The sequence below is a fragment of the Prorops nasuta genome, unplaced genomic scaffold (genome assembly GCF_024137725.1).
Source record: "Prorops nasuta isolate Cenicafe-Biocafe unplaced genomic scaffold, Cenicafe_Pnas_1.2 PNAS00003, whole genome shotgun sequence".
In the NCBI taxonomy this organism is placed as follows: domain Eukaryota; kingdom Metazoa; phylum Arthropoda; class Insecta; order Hymenoptera; family Bethylidae; genus Prorops; species Prorops nasuta.
In genome coordinates this window covers 2,000,079-2,024,913 of record NW_027116800.1, presented here as the reverse complement: position 1 = coordinate 2,024,913, position 24,835 = coordinate 2,000,079, and the positions used below count along the sequence as shown (strand labels likewise).

At 35.0% G+C, this 24,835-nt stretch overlaps 4 protein-coding genes across 7 annotated transcripts; 1 reads left to right on the top strand and 3 right to left on the bottom strand.

Annotated features, from left to right (window-relative positions):
* Positions 1 to 791: 791 nt before the first annotated feature.
* Positions 792 to 8,163, top strand: LOC136784765 (tektin-B1). 3 transcript variants are annotated; one of them, XM_066745662.1, is made up of 8 exons: positions 5,688 to 6,291; positions 6,364 to 6,457; positions 6,538 to 6,700; positions 6,763 to 7,023; positions 7,093 to 7,260; positions 7,355 to 7,577; positions 7,659 to 7,882; positions 7,965 to 8,163. In XM_066745662.1, exons 1-8 carry the CDS (start codon positions 6,289 to 6,291, stop codon positions 8,161 to 8,163), a joined length of 1,335 nt encoding a protein of 444 aa, XP_066601759.1. In that variant the 5' UTR covers positions 5,688 to 6,288. The 3 variants fall into 3 exon arrangements, with proteins under 3 accessions (XP_066601754.1, XP_066601759.1, XP_066601764.1); XM_066745657.1 differs by lacking the exons at positions 5,688 to 6,291; positions 6,364 to 6,457 and adding an exon at positions 792 to 1,906; XM_066745667.1 differs by having other exon boundaries at positions 5,688 to 6,457.
* LOC136784782 (chromobox protein homolog 3-like) lies at positions 1,784 to 5,086 on the bottom strand. The gene is made up of 4 exons (XM_066745680.1): positions 4,364 to 5,086; positions 3,546 to 3,801; positions 3,139 to 3,472; positions 1,784 to 3,059 (listed from the first exon to the last, which is right to left on the bottom strand). Exons 1-4 carry the CDS (start codon positions 4,733 to 4,735, stop codon positions 3,041 to 3,043), a joined length of 981 nt encoding a protein of 326 aa, XP_066601777.1. The 5' UTR covers positions 4,736 to 5,086; the 3' UTR covers positions 1,784 to 3,040.
* A 145-nt stretch (positions 8,164 to 8,308) lies between the features above and the next one.
* Positions 8,309 to 13,568, bottom strand: LOC136784757 (U3 small nucleolar RNA-associated protein 6 homolog). 2 transcript variants are annotated; one of them, XM_066745650.1, is made up of 9 exons: positions 13,378 to 13,568; positions 11,356 to 11,482; positions 11,128 to 11,268; positions 10,872 to 11,062; positions 10,573 to 10,797; positions 10,147 to 10,492; positions 9,338 to 9,508; positions 8,795 to 8,969; positions 8,309 to 8,716 (listed from the first exon to the last, which is right to left on the bottom strand). In XM_066745650.1, exons 2-9 carry the CDS (start codon positions 11,389 to 11,391, stop codon positions 8,376 to 8,378), a joined length of 1,626 nt encoding a protein of 541 aa, XP_066601747.1. In that variant the 5' UTR covers positions 11,392 to 11,482; positions 13,378 to 13,568; the 3' UTR covers positions 8,309 to 8,375. The 2 variants fall into 2 exon arrangements, with proteins under 2 accessions (XP_066601747.1, XP_066601743.1); XM_066745646.1 differs by lacking the exon at positions 13,378 to 13,568 and adding an exon at positions 12,138 to 12,324.
* Positions 13,569 to 19,468: 5,900 nt separating this feature from the next.
* On the bottom strand, positions 19,469 to 21,331 carry LOC136785925 (uncharacterized). Its single transcript, XM_066747302.1, has 4 exons — positions 21,203 to 21,331; positions 20,882 to 21,080; positions 20,692 to 20,784; positions 19,469 to 20,033 (listed from the first exon to the last, which is right to left on the bottom strand). The coding sequence occupies exons 1-4, from the start codon at positions 21,322 to 21,324 to the stop codon at positions 19,713 to 19,715; spliced, it is 735 nt and encodes a 244-aa protein (XP_066603399.1). The 5' UTR covers positions 21,325 to 21,331; the 3' UTR covers positions 19,469 to 19,712.
* Between the last annotated feature and the right edge of the window lie 3,504 nt (positions 21,332 to 24,835).

Here is a 24,835-nt window from a genome sequence, read left to right as displayed (position 1 = left end):
TCTGCAAAATGATTTAGAAATATTTACTTGACCTCTGCAATAGATTATTTTCTGCCAGATTCATAATCAATTGTAACTTGTTTCAGTACCTTTAGGAAGGCCTCACAAACAAGGTTAAAAAATGGTGAGTAATTTTATTTTAAGTCTGATTAAAATTGTTAAATGTCTATTAATCATTGAATTTTGTTGTATGTATCTATTGAATTTTGCTATACGCATATTTTGAATTTTAGTTATTGTGAACTCCATTTAAATGGATATTTTTTTACTGTTAGTTAACCTTAAATTTTTGATAAGTTTTCATGTTTTATGGTAACCTTTAAAGTTTGATTTAATTTTAATTTAGAAATTATGAAGTTACCACATTGATTTATTAATTAAGGTGTTATTTGAACATTACAGCCACGAGAAATTAAGGAAATCAAAGACTTTCTTTTGACAGCAAGGAGAAAAGATGCCAAATGTAAGTGCTTCATTAAGTATTTAATAATAAAATCTAAATGAAAAAAAGGAATAGTTTGAATATGTTGATTCTAATTTCAGCTGTTAAAATAAAGAAAAATGCTGAAAATACTAAATTTAAAGTACGTTGTTCACGGTTCCTGTATACCCTTGTGATTACGGATAAAGAAAAGGCAGAGAAGCTTAAACAATCGTTACCTCCAGGTAAGACTTGATGTTTATTTTTATTTGCTTTCTGTAAATACAATTCATTTAGTATTTAAATATAAACCACTTTTTGTATAATTAACAATTATTATTGATTTTAGGCCTTCAAGTAAAAGAGGTGAAGTAAATTATGTAATTACATGAATAAAAGTTTATATAAAAACATTTAAGAATTTGACTGTGTTTATCTCTTAATATGAACATTTTACCCATGTTCTGTTATTACTGCTGATAAGCTGCAATTATATGAATCATAATTTCTGTAACATAAACTATAAATTCTGGGTACCTGAAGTTTACTTACAGTAATAATGGAGAATGGCTTTTATACCTAAAAATTGTTGAAGATATTTCAAAGAAGAATAAAATACACTAAAATCTGTGTGATACGCATGAAAAAGACTTATGCATTAATACGTGAGAGAAATATATTTATGTAGACATCTTCTTTGCTACAATAGGCCTGTAGCAATTATTATAGTAATATAATACTGGATTATACTACAAGAGAAATCGATTTGTGTGGTTTGGCTAACTGTACTCTGTTCTTCTGTAATGTGTAGAGCAAAATTTGCTTGCCTTGTCTAAACTAACTTAGTAGAAGTAAAATGGGCTGTATAGATTATTTTCAAAAAATTGACATTCCAGGTAAAGTACTGGATACCTCTATTTCTAATTTTGGGAGCAAAATGAATGCATTAGTTTAGTGGTGTGCGTTCTGTGTATGTATACCATGATCAGCGTCATAATTAATGCTTTATTCTTTTACGCAATTTATGTTGTGTATATAAAGGGGGATCAAGACTAAAGCATTTCTGCACGCACAAACGCTACTCGCGTTCTAACAATCTAAAACTTATTTTTGATGCATAAAATACTTGTAAAGAATAGAGTATTATTGAACAGGTGTTCGTGCGCGCAGAAATGCTCCTAGTCTGTATCCACTCTAATACATAGCAGGAAATTGACTAGTCTGGTTCGGCTAAGTTCACTCTGTAGTTTATATGCAAAATGGTATACCACACTATATCCGAACCACACACGAATCAATCTTCCGCAATATTATATATACCACACTTGAAAATCAATAATACAGTTCTTATGCTTAATGAGTACGAAGTGATATTTGTCAAAACGTACATATACAATTTGCAAGAGACAACGTGCAGCAAATACAGCAATAGCGAAGTGTCAATGGTTAACTGTATACGTTTACACAAATTATACTTTAAAAAATGTAATAATCGACCGATAGAGCTGATAGTATGCACATGCACTAACTCATTCTTATTTCACTGTGACTGCTGCAATTTTACTGCACGTTTCCTGTCAAAAAAACTTAAGTTTTGCAAGTTAATAATAAGGGCGCATTCACACAGTACGCTACTTAGCACTATCACCTCTACTGCCCATACAAAAATGTCTGAAATATATATATACAGTAGCATTGATAACGCTAGTGTGCTCTGTCACAACGCGCGCTATATAACAATAATAAATAAAGTTCTCAAACTTTATAGTTTTAAACACCAATTTATTAAATTTAATCTTGATCTGTAGCTTCAGGACATTTTATTTGATGAATAACTGTTAACAAAAAATATGTTAACATTCAGTAATTTTTAAATTATTTCACATAGATTTTTTATTAAAGTGAGAAACTCAGACTGATACATATCTTAAAGCCTGTGTTACCTTTTTCTTTTGCTAAATAACTAATATAGTGTAAACTATAAATATATCTAAATGTGTATGTGAATAGAGTAATTACGATATATGAATGTACGATCATTTGGTATCTACAAATCATTGTTTTATATTTAACATAAATTGTAGCTTTTGCACTGTTAAAGTAATGTACTTTTTGCAGTAATGTTACAATATAGAAAATATTTGATATTTTTGAATGCATAGAACATTTTTTTTATGTATTACGTACATATGCATTTACACACAGATTTTAATATAAGTCATGTACATTATGCAAATTGACTAAGTTAAAAAAATGTGAAATTAATTACTTAATAATAAAGGCATTCTTCACATTATACTTATTATTATATTACTTTTTCATTCAAACCAATAATTGTAGAAAGGAATTTGTTGAAGTTATATCGCATGAAGAATAGTAAGTCCTTTAAAATGTAACTAACTTTTCCTTCCCTTACATTTTAGGTTTTCTTTGTAAGTTTAATCTGCACTCATAAAATATATTTTGTCAAAAGACAGTACGAAAAGACAAAAAATATGTAACGTTTACGCAAAAATAATGTCGTTTTCTTAACCTTCACAATACAATTAGAAAAACTTAGAAGCTATTTTCTAGATATAAATAATAATTATATCTATGATAGTTTCTATTTTTATGTTTTCATTCATAGTATGTGGCTCTAAAATAAAAAATATTGTTCAAAGAAATTACAAATATATTATATACTTTATATATTCAAGTAGACATTTCGTCTTTACCTTTGTTTATCCTTATTACGTCGAGACAACCTTCGACCATGCTCATGTGTAGCCAATGTGTACCGCTTAGTATGCATTGGACTTATTCTAAGCTCTCTTCTATCAGAAAATTTTGCTTTCTCTACTTTTTGCATAAATTTTGCAGTGAGTTCTGGACAATTAAGATTTTCCTCAGGCTCCCATGTGTCATCTGCAGAAGTGAATCCTTTCCACCGGATTAAAAATTCTCTTGATTTATCTTTTCTAAAATGAACTTCTAAAATTTTCTCAACTTCAAATTCTTGTTGAGTATTATTTTTTTCATTGTCACTATCTGCATTGTTATTTTTCAAATCTGAAACAAATTGTTGTAATTTTTTATAGGTCACATTGTTTGGAAAAACTTAATTTCTACTGTGAGATCTTACTATTTGTCTGTTTTTTAATGTTTCCTCGAGATTTCTTTTCCAGTTTAGTTGATTTAACCTTTGCAGATTTACTTGACTTTTCCTGCGCTATATCATTTTCTTCAAACTCTTGATCTTCCAAAAATTCATCTATCAAAGCTTGACAATTTAATCCATTTTCTTGCTCCCAAGTATCCGCCTCTTCTCCATAACCTTTCCATCTCACCAAATATTGACGACGACCCTTGACTGTTCTTTCACCAACAATTTTTTCTACCTATAAAAGAGCATAAAGCTATAAAAATCATTCTAACAGTATATTTAACTAGTGCAAAAGGGAGAATGGGTTATGAGTAATTTAAAAAAACTGAAACCTATCAATGAGTCAGAGAAAAGTTTGTTTCTTTTAAAGGAAAAAGAAGTTGAGTGTGACATTGGGGGAAAGTAATTAGGTTTCTCTCACCCAGCTAGAAAAACTACATCAGCCATGTGTATAAGGGTTAAAAATAATATTGTAAGTAATGAAAACTGTACATCAATTTTATTATATACAGGGTCCATCAATTAAAATATCTCTCTTTAGATGCACTAAGATGTTTATTTCTGTAACTATAACAAGTATTAAAAGTTTTGCATAAAGCCTTTTTAAAACATTGAAAACTATTTACATTCAGAAACTTTTATGCAAAATGTTAAAAACTCAAAAAGTTACAGAAATACATATCTACTTGCATCTATATATGCTCTGGAGCTTTCAAACTAACAGACCTTATATGTGAAGAGTGCAGATAAATAGAGATAAAAAATTAAGTCAATGAATACAATAATTTGTAAAGCACCTCGTATTCCTCTTCGTTACTTTTCTTTATCGCAGACGTTGTAGCCTTTTGGTTGTCCTTTTTGCGACGCTTATTCGTTCCACTTTTTGGAGTACCGTCGTTTTCTTTTTTACTCTCATTCTTTTCAGACTCTTCGGTAGAACCCTCCGAATTCTGATTATTCCTTCCACGGGATGTTCGTTTCTTGACTGAGCTCTTTCGGGTATTCGGCGTTGATTGCAAAGACGATTTATCCACTTCGTTTTCGTTTACTTCTCTTTCTCCATTGATAGAACTTACAGCACCGGTATCAACGCCATTTTCCTCAGACTCCCCTTCACTTGTCTCAGACTCAGACTTCCTGCGCTTACTCTTCATGCCGATTCTTCGCATAATATTTGCACAATCACGGATATTCTATTGGGTCGTTGTCTCTTAATAAGTTGTTTATTGATATCCGTCGTGCCGCCCTCTTATTTTCAACAAACTGCTAATTCAAAATGGAAATACTTGTTTTCTCAATAAGTTCTTTCACTGCTTATAGAACCTACGTACAGTTAAAAATTAATAATTTGTTTATTACTAAAAGCAACGGGTTCTATTTACAAGATTTAAAAAAGAAGATAAAATTGGTTATAAAAGCACAGTAGATACGATCAAATAATTACGATTAACTCAAGCCGACGGCTCTTCTCAGCCAAGGCATAGGCACGCGACGCATAACACAGCAGTCACAGCGTCACAGCACTGAGCACAATGCATTATGGTTAAGTCAGCTTACGCTGAACAACTAGCAAGAGTCGCACAAAATGCCGCCACTGTGGCTTGGCACTACTCAACACACTCAACCAACAATTAGATTCTTTCTAATATAATTTTGCAAATATACAACTATATCTATCATTGTTACATCCTTCTTACATTAATTAATTGGAAGTTTCTAATGCAATATATTATAATTTTATTGTTTTTTATAATATATAAGTTTATTAACATAAATGTTTTAATTTTCAAAAATATTGTAGTTTTCACTTACTGTTTGCCAATGTAGTTGGTATATATACTATACAAAGGAAACGGTATAAAACATGTGAAAATTGTGGTGAAATCCTTTGAAATCGTTACTTTCCCATAAATATTTTCCGCGCTAGTATAGTATGCCAATAGGGTGTACTGCGTAATGCGTTACATGCCACGAAAGCAAGATGACTACCATTGCTATGAAAATACATCAAAATGGCCGACTAGTTATATGCTATATATTTTTTTCGAATTTGTTTTACCAATGAAAATGATTGAAATACCAATTTTTTTAAAACAATATAATTTCTATAAGAAAACTTATCTATTTTTGACACTCTTAATAGATTACAATAATTTTCACAACAAATTTCTAGGTTATTTTCCCCTAAAATAGTTTAAATTGTTAATGTAAGTCTTCGTATGATACATAGAAACTAATTTTTATTGAATAACAATCACTAACAATATATAATAGTTTTAAACAATCAATTGATTATCATTAAAAAAACTGAACGCCCTCAAGCCTGTTCTAAGAGCATGTAAATGGTCGCAAATACATTTTTGTTCAAGTGCCGAGTATATCGATTGCTTAAAAAACATAATGTCGCTGGTTGAGTAATGAGTAGCCTATCAACAAATAAGGAATATCGCGCTATCCCTTTCCTATGATCGACTTTTCAGAGAATTTTTTGGCGACTGGATGTACGAGACGTTAGACTGCAATCTCTTTTCAGTTGTTAAACGCAGAAGTTCTACAATACAAAGCATAGAAATAAAGTTTAATATACCAAACACTTATAGTCATTTTGAAATCTTACCACGGTCAGTTTAAGTATTGAAGTGGAAGCATCTCTGTTAGATAAATTCAAAAACAAAAACATTTCCATACAACGACCCTTTTTGAGGTCAATTATTCGGTTGCTATGGTAACTTTGATTTAGCTCACTTATATATTTATCAGATCTCGTAATTTTCATTCTTATCGGTATTCTTTTCAGCGGCGTTGTTTTGCGTGTATAATTAGTACATTTTCTGTTATAATTATTATGGCTAAATCTCTGACTACATTTGAAAAACCTCTCCCACACATAAGTAATTTTAAATTAAAATTATATCGCCAGAATTAGGCATTTTATTATATATATTTGAAACTTGGAAAATCTCTGTTTAAGGCCTATCAGAGTGGTACAAAAGAAATGTGGAACTTCAAGAAAATGCGCTTACAAAAAGAAGCGATGCTTTCGAAGTACGGAATGCAGGACAAAATCTTCGTTCGGATACAAAAATAAAATCTGAATGGGGAACTTATACAAATAATTCAAAACTTGCCAATAAGTAATTCCTTGCATCTCGATGTCTTTTGTGATTGTTTCTAAGACAAAATTCGTTTATTACAGGGTTACAGAATTAAAAAGATGGGGAAGAACATTCGAAGATTTGTTGAATAAAGTGGTAGAGGAGATAAAAGTGCTGAAGGATGAAAAATTTGACGCAGAAAGAGAGTTGGAAGCTTTAAATCATCCCTTACGTATAGCAGGTGAATGCATTTCCATCAGGGACACGCGTAGAGGGACGGAGCTTACCGTTGACGAAGCAGATACCGAATTAAAGAAAGAATTATGTATCATTGATAATATTAAGAATTTGTTAACTAAACGGTATACAAAATTAATTCGCTCAAAAATCAAAATCAATGTTCATTTGATATTAAGTTCTTTTTTTTAAAGAGTACACGCAGCTTGGGAGAAGCTGAAACGTTTGGAAGAAATGAAATTTAAAATCGATCTGGAATTGGAAGATAAAAATGGAACTATTCGAATTGATTCTAACAATACAGAGTTGACTCGTGATAGTGCTGGCATTTGCTACCGACCAAATGTGCTACAAAATAAGAAGTAAGTTATGACTTAACTAATCTTTAAGAAAACTAAAATCGAAAAAAGGAAAACATATCGCTGTGCTAATTAACCCTTTTTTCTAAATATGTAGATCTATATCTTACGAATCATGGCTCGAGCACAGTAGTGGTCTAAAAAGCTTAGGTGACATCGAGCTAAGCGACTCGCACTATTTTCGCGAAGCTATGCATGTAATGAGAGAGCGCGCGAGAAACGATATCAAAGCTCAACAAGATTACACGGATTATACTTTAAGGAAAAGAATTTATGAAACACAAAAGGCAAAAAATGAATTGGAGTGGCAGCAGTTAAAAGTAGGAAGTTAGAAGACAATATGTTTTATTCTATAGTAAACACTGAGATTATTTTTAATTTAGTCAGACAATTTTTTATAGACCACTCAAGAAATGGATAAACTTTTGAATGAAATAAATAATTTGGAGCTAGCACTATTACATAAAGCTAATTCTATCAAATGTGCAGAAACGAGATTAATAAATCGTACCTTTCGATCTGGTTCCGAATTATGCCAGGATGACGTAGAGCTGGGTTTAAAGTCAGAAATAGTGCAACTCAAGCAAATGGAAGAAGATTTGCAAAGTGCATTTGCAGCTGCAAAGTATGTTTTCAAAAATTTATCAGCTTTTATAATTTTTCTAATATGATCAATTAATATATATACATGTAAACGTCCATTGTAGGGCAGCATACAATAATTTCGAATGTTTGCAAAATCGTCTCAATATTAATATCGATAATAAGCAGCACGCTTTAACAACGGACGTTATGTGTCTGGACCTAAGATCTACATTGATACTTCAAGATAAAACACGATTACCCAACGAAACAAACCGCAATATCGTGTTAACACGGATGGAACAAGAAATACCAATAGAATAATAAAAAATATAGTATTCTCATCGCAATAAGTCTTCGAAATTATGAGTACTTAAAAGTTTATTAAGGGAATTAATTGTATTACCTAACGTTAAATCCATAAGACTACATTCCGTTAATGGACAGCACTGAAACTTTTCAAGATACGTCACTTAAAATACAATTTTATTTACTGGTAGACCATAACAGAAAGTAGACATAATCTATATATCTATCTACGAAGTCGTAGTCATTGAGTAGAAATTAGCTTTGAATAAGCTATACTCCGAGATAAAAGATTCTGTCAAATTGGGCTCTAGTGTTTTAACTGCTCTTGCATGAATCTTTCCAGGCTTCTCTATGTCTCCATGGTTCATTTCAAATTTAATATAATCTAACCATACGTTGACATTGATTTTACCAAACTGTAATATAGACATTTCATATGGCAATCTTGCATTATTCAATGATATTTCTGGCTGCATGAGTTCAATTTCTGCCATTTTTGTGTGCAATTCAAGGCTAAATGGAGGATTCTTGGCTAAACATTCATACACTTTTCTTGCTTCATGTATATCTACAATATAATTCAATATGATGTGAATGTTGAATAAAAAATAAAATAATTATACTGTAGAGTTAGATTATTGCATACTTTTAGATAGGACTAGCCATTCAATATAAATTGGCTTAATTTCCTTAGCAATGTTAAGCTCTGCTTGCAAAGCTGCTTTAAATATATCTTCAACACCTTCAGGATTCTTTGCTTGTACATACATAAGTCTCATTTTCCAAAGAGGTAACGACTTCTCTCCTAATGTTCTTGTAGCCTAAAGTAAAAACATATAATCATAATAAACTACTGAAACCTTAACATATATGGCAAAACTTATAATAAAATAATTTTCCTATTCCTACACATGCAACAATTGCTTGCTTCTAGGGCCGTTCAGGAGTTTATCAAACGCTGAAGCAAATTTACTGAGTTGAGCAACCATGATCAATATTTTATACTTAGTACTAGGTTGTCTGAGCATAACCATTGTTTCCATTTGCATAAAATGTAGTTCATTAGTTTCTTAAAAAGATGAACTACTGCTATTTATGACTAATTAAAAAGCTCAAGCATATTTTGAGGAGCATTATGAATTTTTATAATACAAATAATATTTTTAATACATCTTGTATAACCATTTACCTCATTAAATACAGTAGCGCTTTCATCTTCTAAATCTGATGCTATTAAATGTCTTAGCCTAATATTCCAAAGATTAATACTGTCAGGAATAATCTCAGTAGCAGAAGAAAGAATTGTTTTTAATTTTGTCTTATTAGTTTCATCTGTTTCATCTTTATCTAATAGATCAATCTGGAAATCAGTTTCAAGAGAAGAATTAGTTCAAATAAACATATAGAAGGTACTAACATTTGTTTATTTCCTTAAAACCGTAGATAGTAGGTAACAATTTAAGTAGATAATTATGTGGTTAAATAAGGATCCCATGGATAGTAATCGACCAGTGAACGACCGAAAATTTTACTGAATAATATGTTTACTAAATGCTTTGGTCTATCCATACTAATTATAATAAACGCTTATAAATCTGGGTAGCACTGTGTTGATCTCTTTTTTCTCTTTCCCGCATTTATCAGAAAATACCTACTTTTTGTCAACTTCGTTCATCTTCATCTATATTGACCTTCATTATTTCTTATGCTCATATTACTAAATTTTAGACTCTGAGATGTGAAGAAGAGATAGAGAAAAGCTTCAAATAGCTCAGGCTACTTTCGCAATTATTTATTTTGTAGATTAAAGCATGTGACAAGTACGTTATTAGTCGAAATTTCCAAATTTTCAGTCGCTCATTTTCGCTTATTATCCATGGAACACTTTCTTGATCCTATAATTTGTATTCTAATTGCTTTTCTCTAAACGTTACTTTAACAAAATACACGAATATTGATACACCCTATATATTTATAAATATTACTATGAATACAAACCCAATATAAATAATATTTTTCTTTTAATTTTTTAGCTTGATGAGCCTGGGATAATGCAGTTTTTAGTAGTTTCTTTTTAAAGTTCGGTAATTTTTCTGACTGCTGGTTTATTTCTATCAAGCATTCAATATAATAAGAATACATTTCTTCAGTTTTAATCTTTTTCACAGCAGTTTGATATACTTTATTGCATGAGTTTATTCTGTCTCTTAAAGAGTTGTATTCTAAGGTGTCATCATTTTCCTCAATAGAGTTGGTAAGAGATGGCTGTACCAATCCTTTCAACTCTCTTTTTGCCATAGTATCCCACATTAACGGCTCATGGACATATTCTTCAATCATATCACTATAAAATTATGAGTTTTGATCAATTTAATTTTAATACTTTTTAAAGTAGAAATAATTGATGGACTAAAAATGCCTTACCTAATTATCCTATTTTGCAATTCTTCCGTATTTTTATAATTATTAACAATATCTAAAATTTGGACAATAAATTTAATATCTTTAATTTCTTTAAATGCTTGCTGATATAGTACATGAACTCGTTTTAACTCAGGTGGTATATGATCTTTATCTGAAATTGATGGAGTCAACTTTTCCTCTTCCTCCTTCTCTTTACTTTTTGACATTGCATCTTCCAGTTCTAATCTACAGTAAATATTTATTTAAATGTTTCAAAAAGTATTAAATACTATTTAAAAAGTGTTATCAAATATTCTTACTTAATAGCATCAATGTATAAAATTTGAGAAGTTGGATGAAAAAATAATCCTTGTAATAAATACTGAAGAGCATTAGTTTTGTTCTTATTTTCTTCCATTTCCCATTGTGCAGCGATTAGCCAACATTTTGGCTTGTCCTGGTGAATTTGCAGCATTCTTTCCAACATTCTACTAACATTACTTTGAAAACGCTGTAATAAATTTACAAGTTATCTTAATTCATATGCAAAAAGAGGTAAGCAATATTAACACTTACCACATTTTTACAAAATTTTATATAAGCTATCCAGAACCTTAAATCATCTTGAAATTTAAAAATTGCTTCTTTATATAAATTAATAATTTTATTTGCTATACCATATTCAATATCTGACTTCTTTTGAGTAATACTATATTTCTAATAAATAAAAAGATTATGTTAGGATAAACTTTTTTTGATATTTATACAACTAAATATTATACTTATGTCTAAGAAATTACTTACATCCCTACGTTGTTTTATAAGTTTCAAAAGATCCATTTGATAATGTATATAAGTAGTATAGTCCTCTTTACATTTGCTGTGCCTTTGAATTTTGTATTCATGTTCTTTTAATTTCTTAGCTATACCTCTAGAAGACAAATTTTCATTTAGAAACAATAGATGTATGGAGATATTCATAGCAATAAATTGACTATAATCAGGATGACCATATTTAAGTCTATCATTATATGTATAATATAATTTCTACTTATTAATATATATATCCCATATATGCAATAATGCCCAATCAATTCATAATTTAAGTAATAAGACTTACACAGTGTTATTGGACATAAAATAAATAGTTTTGTTTAGTCAAAAAAATTTAAATCTTCAAGCAACTTAAGTTTTCTAGTTTTGTTTAACATTTGGATTTTGTGACTTGTGCTATTCTTAAAATGACCAATTCATTTATTTTAGAGAACCAAAGTGAAAACAAGAATGGAACAGAAAACAAAAAATTTACTATTTCACTATCAATAGGGGTAAGTATAAAAAGCTTTAACTTTTTTAGGTAATACATTAAACATTGTTATTGTATCTTTGTAGTGAGCAAGGCTTTTCTTAATAAAGTTTACATAATAAATTTCTTGAGTAAATAATAGTCAACTTTGGTTTTATTGGAAAAATTATCAGTAATCAAAATAATTCTGAGTGAAGAAAGTGTTAGTTAAGCCAATGTACAGCTATAAATACGACCATAAATTAATTCAAGAAAGAAATAACCTCTAAATAGCTCAAACCTTATTTCATTTTTATCAAATAACTTAATTTTTTCCATTTGTTCCAATTCTGGAATCATATCCTCACATCTTTTTTCCACGAATTCCGCCATTATAAAATCCTTTATTAAATTAAATTATATAAAAAAGAATTTTTATTCACACTGACTATAACCTGCTATTCCACGCTGTTTGCCATATATTGTTTATGAACCCTTTGCCAATAGCAGCCGATAGTGTGCGCCAGTGTGCGCCTTTGAGAACTGAAGATAGCCCCGGGATTCATAAATGAAACTTAAATGGGATCCCTCAAGCCCTCTGTAGCCAACATTACGGAACAAAAAACGAGGGAGAATTGTCCAGCGCTATTTTTCAACCTTTGTCATAAATAAAGCCGTATTTTCCAAAAAACGAAAAAAAATAAATTTGTTTAAAAATTCGCATTAATAATATTTAAACGCAAAACAAATCGAAAAATCGGGCTTCTTTATGACAAGGTGCCAATTCTAACGAGTCAATCGAGCTTAAAAAAACTCAAATCGGATGAAGAATAACGCTGTACATACCACTGTCCCGCGTTCTTGAAGTGGAAATAATCAAAAGTAACCTCTCTTCAAGAACGCGGCACAATGGTACAGCGTTATTTTTCAACTAATTTGAGTGTTTTTAAGTTCGTTTGACTCGTTAGGACTAGCACATTGTCCAACAAACGCCCGATTGTTCAATTTGCTTTGCATTTGAATTTTATTAAACTAATTGTTTATTGACTTGTACTGTCGGTAAAGCACGTGTGAGGGATCCCGTTAAGACGGGTAAAATCTATAGTCTACGTAACACATCTTATAGGTTTCAAGGTGAGCTTGAACTCAACTATACGTATGCACTATGTAAGGTGTTTCACTCAATTCCCCGCAATGCGTGGACATAATTAATTCATTTTTGTAATTATAAGGGATATCAATTTTCAACAGAAAATTAAGAAAAATACGAATACTAATGATATAAATTTATGTATGTATAGAGACCGTGTACACCAACACAATGATAGCGAAGTGTCAATGTATAACTGTATACGTATAAATAAATTACACTGAAAAACTCCGAAAATTGACCGACAGTTTGCGCTGATAGTATGCATATACACCAATACACATTCTTATCTCAATGCCATTGTGTTGGTGTGCACGGTCTCTATACCGCGAAGGGTAAGAAGTGTAAGAATTATAAAATTATAATAGGGTTTTTTAAAATGTCTGCTTACAAAGTTCAACAGATAGTTGAGAGATGTCGCCACCAATCGCTGCGGTGAGTTTTGAGAGAAGGTAATCTCGTCGGCGATCGAGGACGTTGCGCCCCTTCCTTCCCCGTCTAACCCTGTCTGTACCGTCCATGATGGTCGGCGACAGTTTTCCGTGATTTCTGGCATAGTTCTTCAATCACGCCTTTTTACCGAGTGTTTAATCGTTACTACGATCTTATGATACAACGAAAAGACCTCAAAGACGTTTACTGACATCCTATTATCATCGGTAAGTTATGACATTCTTTTTAAGCTCTTCGAAGATAGATACATGCCGCACATTTCCATCAGGTTATTTTAATTATTTTTCCGTTTAACCTTATCATAATGACATGTTTGTGGGCGACAACACTGGTTTTCTTTCTTAACAATAATTTGTAACAAATATCAATGAACTTTACTTTAAAAAATGTATAGCAGGTGACAGGCAATAAAAGAGAGGAGACACCAGCTATTCATGCTCAATGCTAAGCAATGCGCAATCGCGAAAAAAGGTTCGTTGTCCGTTCTAAATTGACGTCATTCTATAACAGCAACTGTCACCTGTTCCTATAGAACAATGACGTCATAAAGCACGATGACGCACACCATTGCGTCGCATAGCGACTCGTTATACATGCATCCGAATGATAATATCTCACAATTTCGTCATAGATGCAGTTTGACGCAGTTGTCTATGTTTGTTATTATCCTAACACGTGTTTCTCTTACTTTTTCAGTATTATGGTCTTGCAAGACAACTTGTATTGTCAATTAAATAAATAGAAACAAAGAGACTGAGATAATGGATGATTATTTTCACCTCAGACTTTCTTTTTATCCTTCTATGATGCCTGTTCTTGCACTGTTTTTTCTTACACAAAGTTTTGCGTATACCTCTCGAAAACAAAACTCCATGCTTTAATCGTACCCCTTATAGTACAAATACCTGCTTTATTGATATAGTTAGATATTCAATGTAAATGTGCCAGTAATTTTGATCAATCTTGGTACTTGGTCGTTTGCATTATAGCCATATCGAGCTCTTTATTTTTACTCGCATCGTTACAATTTACTGGTGAAGCTTGCATTTATATTTTGTTAAGTTCAATATAATAAACTAGTTATTCACAATTTTAACTATTGAGTGGCGAGTACTGATCACTAAATATCAATTTTTAATAGCAAAGATAAGAGATGACCGATAGTTTCTTCGAGATTATAAATGTGATATGAATAAATTGTACGCTTCTAAACAGTTTTATTAACACTAATGCGGTGTAAACTGCATTGTCGATAAAATGAATAAACGATTATCTGTTAAGTTTTAAAAAAATAGTCTGTCGGTAAAGAATTGTTTCGTTCATTATTATGGACAGTAGTCGAGTATACTGTACTTTAACAAAATTACGGACGACTTCCTATTGTTTAGGCACGAGGAATTTATGATTACGAGCCACGTTTGCGGCTCTGTTCCAATTCACGTGGCGAGATATTGATCTTAATTTGAATCTATAAGGTGGTGCCTTAATTCGAATACAATCGTCTGGTCAATTAATTGCTGAATACCGTTCGAATGACCGAGATAATCAGCTGAGAGAATTATTGGTAGCTGCACTAGCAAACTGATATTATTTTTTCCCCTGTAATCCTGATTATCGAAATTTTTAAAAATGTCAGTTGACAAAGAAATTGGATTTGTATCCACTGCATAACTCTACTTTTATCATCGTCGGTAATTACATTATAAGTAGCGCTCTCTAGGTCCTGCGCGAACAAGTTACCCGCAAATTATATCGTTCCGGCGTCTATTGACAGATGTCGCTACAGTACCGAATTTGGGAGAATTACGTTTCTTCCGAAATGAGCTAGGCTAGTGTGTTTGTGTGCGTGTTTCTAATCATAATATCAATAATACTGAAAATTCCAAATCAAACCAATAAGTTTATTACAAGTATGATAACTCGTAAATGATACACGTAGAGAAACAAATGATAAAAGCAAATCGAAGGTATATTGCACATTGTTGCATGATTGATTCAGAAGGATTTTGCTCATTTGCAAGATTAGAGGAGGATAGGCATCAGCCTCGCATGCGGTGACTAATGAAATTTACTCTCCAGATAATTTATGGGATCTTTTGGGCGGAATCGAATAATCGGTCGAGTCATTAGGGGAGGGCGAGGGAGTACGTAAATGTTTATTAGTCGAGCTAATCGTGTTATTAGAGGTGTAGCGTAGGTAAAGGTCGGGCATTTGGAGGGGACGGCGGTAGCCGATACGCGAGGCACGTGCAGGATGGGATTCAGGGATACCCTGACGAAATCATCGGATAGAAATAAATACGCGTAGACACGCGGCGCGGTTGTTGTTGCGTGGGTGCGCTCGCCGTTATTACACGAAGCTGCATGCCACGAGTGTCATCGAGCTAGGAATAGCAGCTTCTCGGTTCTCGTTTGCGAGCCAATCAATCGCCTTGCTTCCCTTCCTTCTAGCCTGACATGACGTCACGTCGTGCTACTGCGACTGCTGTCTGCTGCACCGTTCGCCCTCGTTACTCGCCTTCGATGGAATATGGAGTTGAAGTATGGACCATAACCGTTGGATGCGCACCTCTCGATGCACCACACTCCACCTAACCTCTCTGTCTACATCTACATACTTTTAAGACGTTAGTCACTCGCACAAACAGATCCAACATGGCTTATAATCGAATAACTGCGCTTACATTTACTTTCAAGCTCCTGCCGCCGCCCCCCCCCCCTCCCCCCTTGTCAGATAACTCTGTAACTGTGCCACAGAAATACCACACGTGTCATTGCTTTAATCACTTTTTTACGGTAAATAAAACGTTGCTTCCAACCGTGTGCCTCTGCAGATCGATTGGATTGGATTTGATTCAACTCGGAAATATCTCGTAGCTTATTGTTGAGCGAATCAGTTTCGTGACAACGAATCGTGATCCGTTCACTGATCGTCTCGCGAAATTGCCGTTCTCAAGATCGGTCAACGGGGTCATCGACAAAAATGGCCAATTTCAACCGCGTCGATCTGCTTCTATCATTAAAACGTGAAATGGAAAATGAACAGAGCTGGAGGAGTGGGTGAAAATGTTTGGATTTTTTGCAGCAATTAATTGTTATGCGGCTACATAATTACTTAGAGATTTGGATGAGTAGATAAACGAGAAATTGTAACAGCGTGCAGCAAAGAGGCATTAACCATTGGAAAGGCTCGTGCGCCGATCGAATGTCGTCACCGGATAAAACGATCAATGCTCCTTTCCTCGCTTTACTCAACTCGGTTGCCGAATGTGGGTATGGTTAACGAAGGTCCGATAAAAAGGAAATAAATCGGTCGAAAACTTAATTTTTCAAGGAGTAATTAAGTGCATGAGTGTAAAAAATGCAAGACGCAAATATAAAAACAAGTGCTCACCAAACTGCATTTAATACTATGAAAATTCCTTCTCAGCTAGCCGCAATAATCCCACCATTCTTCAGCTATACCGTCTCTCAAGCGGAAACCGCGTTTTTTTTCAATGTTCTCAGGTCCATGGTTAAACGAATGTATGTAAAAATAAGATTATCCATTAGTGTATATATATATATATATATATATAAAACTACACGTTTAGAACTATGTCCCATGATCACGTAAAAAAAGCGAGAGAAAATTCGGTGCAGGATCGATTGGCGCAAGTACTCTCGTCAATCGTTCATTTATAAACGAGTACCTATTACCCAAGTCGTATTCAAAATAGTCCTCCAAACGCTCCTCCTTTCAGTCCGATGAAATTCAAATAACGATGATGGATTCCAATAATAGATTCGAAAGTGGAACATCTTGGTGAAGGAATCGTGGTGTCGAATCTTTTGTTCTCTCTGATATCTGTTTTAGTTTCTGTGAGCCGTGCGAGTGTTTGTTTACTTTCGGAGAGCGAGATTCTCGAGTGAGAGCGAAAAAAGTGTCTTGTCGTTTGACCGAGAAGCAATGGTTTATTTACGCGTTCTAAGGAGAACTGGAGGAGGGGGGGGGGGAAGCGAGCGATTGTTATTGAGTTGTGAGATCGCTTTGAAAAGAAGCCTATACAGCTGCTATATAGGATCATGTTGTGGTGTGTAACGAAAACTGATCCGAATATTGGAATAACCGCGCGGAAAGCAGAATGTCGTGACGAATGACTCAGTGGCTTGTCCCTCCGGCTACCCCCTTCTTTCTCAATTCCACGTACTACATCTGCATGCTAAGTTAGATTGGCTCCGAGAGAACTGAACCGTGAGCCGTTGGAGTATACGTACTCTGCCTTCTGCCTTCTACCTTCTACCTTCCCTCTTCGTTCTAACCCACCCCCGTGCTCCACTATAGCTGCACCGGAGCACTATACCGCCTCCACCGCCACTGTCATCGTCACCTCCACGATTCACTCTCGCTCACAAATGCAAGATAGCGCACACGCGCCTGCGTGCGTAGCGTTGCTGATCACATTTGCATATTTCAAATTATTTCGAGGAAGATGCTCAAGTCGAGCGTCGCTCGGCGCATTCCCCATTTCCATCGCTCCCTGTATCTCCCCCCTCCCCCTTCCATCCATCGACCGTTTTTTTCACTCGGCATTCTTCTCCTTAAGAGCCTATCTATGCCGCCTTGTATTTCTTAAAAGCAACTATCCGCGAAATTTCACGCAACAACGAAACCTACTTATGCATTCAATATGCGTTATATGCTATATGCATTTACGGAGCTTTCAAGTAATCTCGCTATACCCTTAATTGATCGATCATTGCAGTCTCTCGGGATTTTCATATAAAAAAGAGAAAGAAAAGAAGAAGAAGAAGTAGAGTAAAGAAGATTATAAGGTGGAAATTTTGTTGGATGCAGATAAATTGTGAGAGTAGTGGGGTGTGAGTCGCGCGACGTGTATTTGATCGTAGAAAATTTCGTGAGATTTCCGGTGTTTGTATTGCAATTTGTGAATTTACGTGTCCTTCCCTCTCCATCGCGCCTTTTTCGCATTCTCGCGACTCGTTTCCCGTCGTTGAAAATAAATAAAAGCCCATTGCTGCCGCAGTGGTAAGTCCGAGGGTTGCTTCGGTTTATTTAGTTCTCTTGGCCTTTTTGCGAATCCTCTCAAGCAACTCTGGCATTCAAAGTCGAAGCAAATTTGTTTGCGCGACAATTCTCTCTCTCTCTCTCTCTCTCTTCCTCTCCTGCGTGTGTGTCTATGGCCCCGTGCCCCTACGCCATAGTGCGGCTTTACGTTTGCACAACATTTTTGAAGGTTAAAGTAAATCCTGTATCTGATGTGCCGTATGGAAATCTCGAAGCTTTGCACGGAAATAAAGGAAATTAGTTGTACATATAGATATATATATATATATATATGTATATAGAAAGATCTCTCTCGTGATTTACAATCTTTGAAGAAACAAAGTTTTATTCCATAGTCGCATCTGCATATAATTCATCAATACGAAGGAGTATTATACAAGTTTTGCAGTGGATGAATGGCGAGAGCGGTCTGTTTTTATCGATTGGAAACGTAATTGAATATAATTCACGGTAATAGTGTAATAAAGTACATCATTTATAATACTTAGCGGAGATTAGAGCTGAAACGGGGATTCTTTGAAAAAGAGATGACGAATACCAATGCTATGTAGTGTGCTTACTATATGCTCCCGCATAATGTGCATCCGCTAATACGCCAGTTACAAAGTATAGTATATATGCATCTTGAAGAGCGATGATTCAGTGTAGCGTGACCCGTATACAACCATGAGGAACTGTCATCATCGTTTCAAGCCTATCGAGAATGCGCGGGAAACGTTATGCGATCTCTATTTATGATTCAGTGCAATTTTCCAAAGTCTAGTTATTAATAAAAAAAGTTGAAAAAAAAGGTTACGTGTTCATGAATAGAAGCGTACAGTTTTACTGATATATACCTATAAAAGTTTTAGCACACAATGTATACACTTTTTTCACAGTTTTAGGAAATTTCAATTCTTCTTAATAATTTTATCCGAGAAAGTTGTACAATTTGAATTTCTTTAAAATATATAATGCGAGTGATTTTTGTGGAAATTAATATTTTGTAAAACTCTTGAAACACGAGATAAGGCAGTAGAGTTGCAGACGCATTGATCGAATCATTGGAAGAGGTCTCTCTCTCTCTCTCTCTCTTTCTCTCTCTATATATATGTATACATACATACTGATATATATCCGATCGGGTGGCGTGCGGCAAGGTATGACGCGGAATGGCGTGGATAGAAATGACATTAATCCGTGAACGCGCTGCTGAAATGGTTTCATCAACATTGAACGGTTGGCCAAGTTGCCTGTTCGATGTTCCTGTATTTGGCGCAAATGTCGAGAGATCCGTGGCGAAATGGCAATTGGACGATGTTGATGTCGTAATCCGAGTTGACGAGAATGGCGTTGATCGAGGGTATGTGTAGCTTGCTCGCAATGATGTCCTCTTCCTGGAATTCACCAGTTATCGGGTTCATGGTCCCGCAGCGAGTTTTCGCCAATACGCAAGCTGTCGTGTTTACGAACAACTGGGCTAGCTGAACGTCCGACCTGTTGAAATTTGGGAAATCGCGAACTGCTTCCCCGACGCAATCTTGCAGCTAAAATGTATACATATATATATATATATATATATATATATATTAAAACTTTATTATTTATATCACATATAAATATCCTTCCTGTCCCCTTCTCCTTTACAGTTTCTAGTCTCTCACTATTATTACTGTTATTATCATTAAATATTAATTGTATGATACAGCGTAGTTTGGTGACATTAACGCAGATTCGTGCATTATTATATATATATATATATATATATAGGGATTAAATTGGATAAAGCTGCTTAATTATTTACAATAATTTTACATGCATCCAACTGCAGGTCATTTAGCGGGTAACGGCTCGAGCGAATTTCCGCCTGAATTCGTGGGAGATGCTAATTCCGGTCGTTCCCTAATTGCGCAAACAGCATTCCGATAAGGGATGTAGTATCCAGGATAGAAGAATTCTCTTGAAACATATCTCTTTCTTGATCGAAAGCTCGAGCGAATATCCTGCGTAATATGGTTTACAATATTTACAGTGCGTGTAATAAAAGAATTATGAAAAATATTCCTGGAAAATACGTATGTACATTGATATGTTACAATTGAAATTACCAGAAGAAGAATTATAGAAGAGTAACAATAGATGGAGGAGTAGGAGAGAATAAAGAAAATTATGTGTTACTATATATATGTATATATTTAACATTACCAATGTATTCTTGTTCACTTGGCGTATACACTCGAGGAAAGTGCAATAGATCCTCGTAGTGGAAGTACGTGGATTTATATTGGTAGTGGCGTTCTATCACAATATTTTGACATGAGAAGTTGCGAAGCAAGCTAATTGATGAGTAATTGGAATCAAGAAGATTATTGTTGATTTCAAAGTTGGTACTCACTGTGAGGTAAGCTTGACAATGACGGTAATTGGTATCACCTAGATAGCTGTTCGCACAGTTAGATAGAGCTAATAATAAGGGGTATCCTGTGGCTTGATTGCTGGCTCTCTGGAAACATCCGTAGCAAGCATCTTGCGCTACAACCACGTCTCCTTGCGATAAGTTGCACAGCTGATTGAACAGTTCTGGTATCCTTACACTGAGCAAAAGAAAACAAAAAAGAAGAGTTGCTTGAGAACAAAAAACCAACGCGAAAACCGTGAAGGATGAAAAAAGGATGGAGCGGACAGAATAGAGACGAGATATATATGCGATTTATACTTTTTTATCGACACGAGGGAACCGAAGATCTTGGCGAAACTTTCTTCTATCAGAGCAACGCTGGAATGAAAATCGTAAAAGGCTACCAGTAAAAAAATAACGATAGCGATTAGCTTCGTCATTGCTGTAATAGCGTTTGATCGCTTCTAGCCGTGTCCGGGGGCGAGTGCGTAGCTTTATACAATGTATGTATATCTGATAAGAGCACTCGGAGGAACATTGCGGCCATGAATGCCGAGCGCGTAAAAACTGACGCAAAGTTCCGTTCTATTTATGCTACACAAAAAGAGAACAAAGATCCTCCTTTAGCCTGGATTTATATTTCGCTCTTATCAAGCTATCAAAGTGGCATAGATCCGATGATATTATTTTCTGAATACAAAAGGGTGCAGTGATATTGAAATAATTGTGCCATTTGTGTGTATATATGTATATACATATATATATATATATAGGATTAGTGCTCGCGTGTATTTTGCCCATTCGTTCAAACAAAACCATGTACGCGAGTGCAAGTGCCAGAAGGAGAGAATTTAACGCGACGTTATTCAACAAAGCAGCACAAATGCGATGCGCAGAAAATCCTAGAAAATAAATTGCGCGCGCGCTCCCATTCCTTCGGTCATCAGCGTTGGGCCCACATCATATTTTTCATAGCACGCAACTTGGCGTGCTTGGACATCCAAGTCCTTCTTCCCCTTCTCCTTCTGCAGGGAAAACGATGCGCGAACTCTTTAACAGTCTGCATTTCCGCCGGAAACGGGAAAGAGACTCTGCAAATTGCGGCTTACCATTCGAATCCGTGCGAGTGAAACTCACAAGTTCCACTCCCACTCCAGCAGCTCCTCCCGAGGAACGCCACGGGGAGAGACTGGCCGACCACGTTTCGTTCGCACCGGAAGTAGCTGGAACACGAATCTTCCGTTTGCCGTAGCTTTGGTCCTAATTGTGGCCAAAACCAATATAATCGCTATAATATAGCTTGGAGAACCTCCCATTCGAAGAATCCTCCAGTTCGCTGTATACATATAGTCTCGCTAAATCGCTCCGGATAGAGGAAGATCCTTTTTAAAAAGACACACTGCGAAAGTTTTTAGCAAAATTATAATAATTCTGTAGTAATTATACTGCAAACTCGTTCTTTTGCAGCCTGACATAAATTTACAAGGATGTATATAGCAATGGGTCACAGAGTGTCTCATCTGCACAGCTGTCGTTGCAATTTCACAAATATTTTTTACAGTGTACTTTCGCGCTAACGCACTGTCTCTGATTTTCAATTTCTTCCCGTTGGCTTAGAAGTTTTTTTTAACTAGTTATGGTTTCGTGTATCCATGCAGCTTCCGGCTTGACCGTTAGGACATCTCGGGTAGCGTTACAAGGAGGATTAAATGGATTTGTCGTCGGTTAAAAATATAATAATGAAAGCCGAGGGGGATCGAGGAAAATCGAGGGCTTGGAGTGAAAAAGCAGCATCGACGGTTCTATTCGGCTAAAGGACGAAAGTGTGCCAGCATGTTCGTACGGGAGAGACGTACGCAACGCGATATGCGACGCGTCGTGGCTCGTGTGGCTGCTATTTCTGCGCCAGACAGTCGCACGAAACGACTATCCAGCACGAGAGGGACTGCTGGTGCGATCCCAACACCAGAATTAGAATGATTTACGAGATTATTCGAGTTTATGTAATCCGAGAAAATCGACGTGTCTCGTCGATGCAATGATCTAACGATGATCTCTCGTAAACCCGCAATTATCATCCGACCAGACCTATTTTTTCTTCGGCGATGAACCTTATCTTCGTTCACACCATCGCACGCCCCTTCTATTCTCCAGGACGAAATAACTCGACGATGAACTCAGCTTGCGTGTTTATTTAAAACCGGTGAAATAATAATACAGGATTGCACGAGAAATTGCGCTTAATGGAATAATATTGCTACACTGAGAAAAAATTGTTTTATTCGAATAATTCATTTCTTAAATGGTCCAATGAAATTATTCCTTTGATATCAATGACGATCTTTAATCAAATATTTTCTTGAATTCAGTCAGCTATTTACAAAAATTAAGTAAATTATATCATTGAAACTATTCAAGGCATGATTTATTTAAATTAATTCATTCATTTTTCAGTCTTTTGTAATTATGACGCTGGAGCTAAAAGATAAAAATGCATTTATCTGAGTAAGTCTAAGAAATAATATAAACTTTTATAAAATGCAAATAAATAAATGCTTTAGAATGATTCTATGCAAAAAATGAACATTCCTTAATTATTACTCAACTGTATGTAGGTATATATAGATAAACGTTTTCTTCTATGCTATTTACCAGTATATTCTAGGGCTTACAATATCTTGTGTATATACGAGATGGTTAGAGATCTTTAGATTGGCTGCTGTATTTGAGTGTTTTAGGGTGGGAAAATGTAGCGGCACGTCTGGAGATTGCGGATACGGAAGCAAGTTGCTGGCCGACTGACGTGTCGAAAGCATCGTTCAATTTGGCCTGAAAGTTCAATGAGAGAGGCATAAATGCTTAAGGGGATGTAGTAGCTGTATATATATACATGATGGGAATTATCGTCACTGCAGGAGAGTCTAATTACATTGGTTGAAAGAAATTTACGACTGGCGTCTCGCAAACGTCGACAGCTGCATTTTCTTCCGAATTTCTTTCTCGTCACTCTTTATAGTAGTGTTCGGTCTCTCGCTCCGTTATATGAGTCAATTAAACAAGCGAGCTTGATCGGCAACAGCAATGACAGCTGCACTCTTCGTTGTCAATCAGGCGATTCGTCGTCGTAGCCCGTTAACCGTCTCAACGAGCACCTATTAAGTTCCTTCCAACTCAATTCCGCTCAGGTGGAACTTTATTTTCCACTTTGCGAAAATCACGAGTCGAGCGGAGAGCTTTCTGCCTCTCCTCTTCCCGTCCTCATTCCCACTGCCAATCCCATTCGTATTCGCTTCCTGTTAACCCTTACACCGCGATCCATTACGCTTTTACTACCCGCCGTCCAATCTCATAAATCTAGATTTCTTATCGTTGTACACACGATACCACTTCTTTGCGTTTTTATTTCTATTTGCAGTAATTTGATTGCGTGTTCTTTTAGCACCGCGCCATTTCGCTTATCCGGATATACGCAGAGAATGTACGTAAAATATGTTAGGAATATGCGTTTGAGAATTAATCAATGTCCTATGATTTTCGTGAGTATATATAGTTACTTTGGCCGGTGATCCCTTTTGGGTAGGACGGAATGGCTGTCGTAAGTTTTCCATTAGGGTTTCGGGAAGAAGGACCCGTGTATATACGTATATATAGTCGTAATGCGACGTCGAGCTAAGGTTAATGTTCGAAGGATAAAAATGACATTGCGATGCACGATATTGTCTGTAACGGCCTCCTCGTAATGTTCCGATATTTGTCATCCGAAGCGTCGATGTGTATCTGCGGACATATTTTTTTCGCTATCAGCACAGGCACCCTAATTCGCACAGCCTCGTACCTATACCTATTTACTGCCTATACTCTCTGTATATATATATATATATATATATATATATACATATATAGTATAGGCGAAGCTATAGACACCCTTGGCACCATTTTATCGCCGTATGC

Bases quoted from the DNA above. Each gene is read 5' to 3' on its own strand.
- LOC136784765 (XM_066745657.1), top strand. From the start codon at position 1,681: ATGGTATACCACACTATATCCGAACCACACACGAATCAATCTTCCGCA. The intron at 7,024-7,092 runs GTATACAAAATT...TTTTTTTTAAAG, and splicing joins AAGAATTTGTTAACTAAACG to AGTACACGCAGCTTGGGAGA. The intron at 7,883-7,964 runs GTATGTTTTCAA...CGTCCATTGTAG, and splicing joins AGTGCATTTGCAGCTGCAAA to GGCAGCATACAATAATTTCG.
- LOC136784782 (XM_066745680.1), bottom strand. From the start codon at position 4,735: ATGCGAAGAATCGGCATGAAGAGTAAGCGCAGGAAGTCTGAGTCTGAG. The intron at 3,802-4,363 runs GTGCTTTACAAA...GCTCTTTTATAG, and splicing joins GTAACGAAGAGGAATACGAG to GTAGAAAAAATTGTTGGTGA. The intron at 3,473-3,545 runs GTAAGATCTCAC...AATTTGTTTCAG, and splicing joins CATTAAAAAACAGACAAATA to ATTTGAAAAATAACAATGCA.
- LOC136784757 (XM_066745646.1), bottom strand. From the start codon at position 12,229: ATGGCGGAATTCGTGGAAAAAAGATGTGAGGATATGATTCCAGAATTG. The intron at 11,063-11,127 runs GTAAGTGTTAAT...AATTTATTACAG, and splicing joins TAAAATTTTGTAAAAATGTG to CGTTTTCAAAGTAATGTTAG. The intron at 10,798-10,871 runs GTAAGAATATTT...TATTTACTGTAG, and splicing joins TTATACATTGATGCTATTAA to ATTAGAACTGGAAGATGCAA.
- LOC136785925 (XM_066747302.1), bottom strand. From the start codon at position 21,324: ATGACGAAGCTAATCGCTATCGTTATTTTTTTACTGGTAGCCTTTTAC. The intron at 20,785-20,881 runs GTGAGTACCAAC...ATATTGTGATAG, and splicing joins ATTGTCAAGCTTACCTCACA to AACGCCACTACCAATATAAA. The intron at 20,034-20,691 runs GTAATGTTAAAT...TATACATTTTAG, and splicing joins AAGTGAACAAGAATACATTG to CTGCAAGATTGCGTCGGGGA.